Source organism: Misgurnus anguillicaudatus, chromosome 25 (genome assembly GCF_027580225.2).
Source record: "Misgurnus anguillicaudatus chromosome 25, ASM2758022v2, whole genome shotgun sequence".
Taxonomy (NCBI): domain Eukaryota; kingdom Metazoa; phylum Chordata; class Actinopteri; order Cypriniformes; family Cobitidae; genus Misgurnus; species Misgurnus anguillicaudatus.
The window spans coordinates 30932180-30936445 of NC_073361.2; the positions used below are offsets into that span (position 1 = coordinate 30932180).

Sequence of the window (4266 nt, forward strand, 5' to 3'; positions counted from 1 at the left end):
TGGTATCAGCAGAAACCTGGAGAAGCTCCAAAACTCCTCATTTATTATATAAGTTCTCGTCACGGGGACACTTCACAGAGATTCAGTGGCAGTGGATCATCTGGTGGTAAAGATTTTACTCTGAGCATCAGTGGAGTTCAGACTGAAGATGCAGGAGATTATTACTGTATGAGTGTTCACAGCACCAGTAGTGGCTATGTGATCACACAGTGATAAAGAGTCGTACAAAAACCTCTTTCAGTCAGACCACACACACACACACACACACACACACACACACAAATTGTTGTCATTCATTGCCTCAATGTCTCAAAGCTTCAGTGAGCGGTGAAAGGTGACTGTGATGAGATGGAAAAACTGCTCAAGATGTTTAGAGAAGAAAAACATTGGGAAGAGTCGGACACAACTGAATGAGTCTGTGATCATCATATAAATAATACAGGTCAAGTGTTCAATAAATGATTCAATTATTCAATGTGTTCATTGTCAGTGGAAACTGAACCGATTCATTTCAGAGAGTCAAAGAGTGAAACTGAGAGTTCAACTCATATTTCCATCATCAGATTTCTGTTCCTCTCTGTACAGAGCAGATGTTCATACACTTACATGAGTCTGATGTCTCTGTTACACCACAAACATCAAATAAAGCACTTGTTTCATCATTTATCTGCAGATGTCTTCATGCTTCATTGAGTCAAGTTTATTTAGAAACAAACACACGAGCCAATGATCAATATACTCATTGTTCAAATTCAAAAGAAATCACAAGACAAAGAAGCAATATTTAATATTTCTTTATTAAAGTTGATGAAAATCAGAGAGAATGAATAAAACAGAGACACAGAGTGTTGTATGAATAGTTGTCCACTGTTGATGTGAGACATGAATGAGAAGAAGAGATGAGAAGAAGAGAGGATCTACTCAGAACACAGATCTTTCTTCACTTCTCCAGTGACTGTCTGACCTTCCCGACTGATCTCACAGATCACTGAGTCTCTGTTGATCCATTCTTGTTCAGTGAGAGTCAGACTGCTGCTCCAGCTGTACAGACCGCCGTCTTTCTGTAGGACTCCAGCTCTGTTCTCCTGAGATCCTGACATCTTCCCATTCACTTTCCAGCTCAGACTCCAGTCTGAAGGGAAACCATTGCTGGCCACACACATCAGTGTTGCTGTCTTCTTGCTGGAAATCTCTTCACTGGACGGCGGCAGGACGATCACTTTAGGACGACTTACACCTGACATACACAGATACACAGAGTAAAAGATCAAGAAATTAAGTGCCAAATAAAAGAAATCAAATGCATACATAATAAAATATATCTGTTTTTGATAATCTCATTTACTCTGTTGATTCACTACACTTATTATAATACAAACACAGTAATAATAAAACAATATTTTATATGAATATTTGTTTCCTGTGACTCAAGTGGCAGCAACAACAAGATCATGGGTTTGATTCCCAAAATCTGTACAATATCTTGACTGCATTATAAATCACTTCATATTAAAGCATCTCGCAAATACATAAAAATGTCAAAATACATCAATTTCTTGTCAGTGGTGTTTGAATGTTAAATATGTTTAATATGATTTTTTCATCTCTTGTTGTTTTGTTATGCGCTGACACTTTTATTTGTGGAAACATCAAAGCCAAAGACATTTGATAAATCAGCAAAGCAATATAATTAACAATATAACAATAATCATTTATAAATCTTATAAAGTTACTAGTATCTCTTACAGTTCCTTGTTTGATGTTTTTATTTTCTATCTAGCTTTTATTTCTATCTGAGCTTGTAGTTATTTATGAAGTTCACTTTAAAATGAATACTGAATATATTTGGTCAGTAACTCAAGATGTCTTCTGTTAACTCGTGTTTATATGAAGCGAATCTGCGCGCCACACGACAAAAATTAAAGTAGCGCCGCTGTCAGACACTTGGATCTTAAAATGTGTTAATAAAGAAAAATAAATTAAGATTTGACCTTCTTCTTTAAATTCAGCAAATTTATCATTAAGACACAATGACTTCAGTCTAGAAAAAAATCTCATAATATAACATGATTTATTTTAAAACCCATAAACATTAAACGCAATAAGGTAAAGAGTTTATTATCTCTATGCATGAAATATGTTATATCAGTAAACTTGCCTGGCTTTAATTTTTTTATTATTTTAATTCTTATTTAGATTTTTTTTCTGGAAACGTACACATTTAATTTTACATGATAATAATTTTAATACTGAAGTGTTTGATTTTTCCTCTCGTGAGCATTTAAACAGCATTATGTTTATATCACTAAATTACATGCTGTCTTCAAAAGAAATCTCAATTTATATTCAAAACGCTCTCACTGAGAATTAAAAATTAATTAATAAAAGAGAAATAGATGCTTCATAATATAACTGCATGCTGAAAAAATCAATTTTAAGAAAGTAATTAGATAATTTTTGTACTTACTGCCGACGTCCAGTCTCGTGCCGGTGCCGAATGTGTACCACAGTGATAGAAACAAACTGAGCAGCTGTACAAAAACCTCTGAACGCTTCACTAACTCTGACTCTATAACAAACACATTTAACACAATGATTAAACTCTTTATGAATTGAGCTCTGATATGATCAAATATTTCTGAAAAGGTTTGAAATCTCTTTAATTACTCGTCTTTTTAAAACTGTATTATTTTATTAAATCATCATCTAATGAGTTTCTTCACTACAGAAATTGTTTGGATGAAATGTTTTTCTGTGGATTCTGAATTAAATTCTTGTATGACAAAATCCACAAAACAAAAGAAACTTGTAATACAGCTGTGCTAAGATTGTGATGTTCACAAACAAACCCAAATTATAAAACACCAGATGTCTCTATCTGTTACTGATATTCTCTTCTCCTGCAGTTTCAGATCACTGAAAGTCTACTAAACACATTCAACACTCTGTGTAACTAAAGGGTTAACTTAGGAGAAAATCTACTCATGTTATCTCAAACAGTTCAGTGTCCCTTCAGATCAAGAGAACCAGACCAATTAAATTTGAAATAAAGCACTGCACAGAAAAAAATGATTCATTCAATTTACTCAATTTATTTAAGCTACATTTGAAATAAATTGATTGCGACCAGTTATCTTAAAAAATTGAGTTAATTGAATTTATCTTTTTTTAAATGTGTATTTGTGTTTATAAGAAAAAAATTAACTCTGAATATTTCAGTAAGCAGAACTTTATACACAATTGTTTTGTGTGTTTGTCTAAGTTAATAGAGACGACTCTGTCATTGGGCCGATGTGTGAATCTTTATAAACTCAACACTAAACTTTTATCATTCAGTGAGATAAAGAAGACAAAGACTGTAAACAGCTCTACTGTAGTGTTTGTCTATTACTTTCATCTAAAATCTGAGAAAGATGTAAATGTTTCAGTCATTTGATTGAGATTTCTTCAGTTTGTAAATGTAAGTGTCAGTGAAAGAGGAAACAGATTTGAATTTGTGTGATTGTGATCAGATGAGAGCAGAAGATCAGACTGTCAGTCAGTCAGGACATCACAGCTCCTTCACTTCTCAATCATTCACTGGAAACATGACAACACAAACTCTCATCTGTTCTCTGATCATTTCACTTACAGGTCACATTCAATGACTGCATCTCAATCTTTATTCATCTTTGTGTCATGATGACTAACACTGATCTCATTCTTGTGTTGTTTTTCAGGTTGTTTTGGTGAGATTATTCTCACTCAGAGTCCTAAAGTTCAGATCGTGTCAGGAGGAGAAAGCGTCTCTCTCGTCTGTAAATCCAGCAGTTCAAGTTTAACAGTCCATTTAGCTTGGTATCATCACACACCTGGAAAAACACACAAACTCCTTTTCTCTAGTGTTGGTAGCCGAGTGTCTGGTGTGTCTGAGAGATTTACTGATGAGAGATCAGGCACAAACTTCAAACTGAATATCAGAAATGTTCAGCCTGAAGATGCAGGAGATTATTACTGTCAACAGCGTTATCAGTATCCACTCACACAGTGATAAAGAGTCGCACAAAAACCTCCTTCAGTAAAAGAGGAACTACAGACACACAAGTTTACTCTGATTATTACTGTGAATAAAAATAAACCATTTAATAAAAATGAAACACATGTTTAACACTGATATTACACCCTCATCACTACCTGTGAAACTGTGTTTACAATCAGAATTAACTCTTGTGTCGTGTAAGTGAATGTAATAATACAGTAAATTATGCTGAACACATCCTGTTGTCA

At 34.0% G+C, this 4266-nt stretch overlaps 1 gene segment (V, D, J or C); it reads right to left on the reverse strand.

Annotated features, from left to right (window-relative positions):
- Positions 1–778: 778 nt before the first annotated feature.
- Positions 779–2663, reverse strand: LOC129425784 (Ig lambda-2 chain C region-like; the record flags this gene model as incomplete). The annotated part of the segment is given in 2 exon segments: positions 779–1237; positions 2468–2663. Coding segments are annotated over 2 exon segments (516 nt in total), but the record flags the coding sequence as incomplete, so codon positions are not given.
- Positions 2664–4266: the final 1603 nt, after the last annotated feature.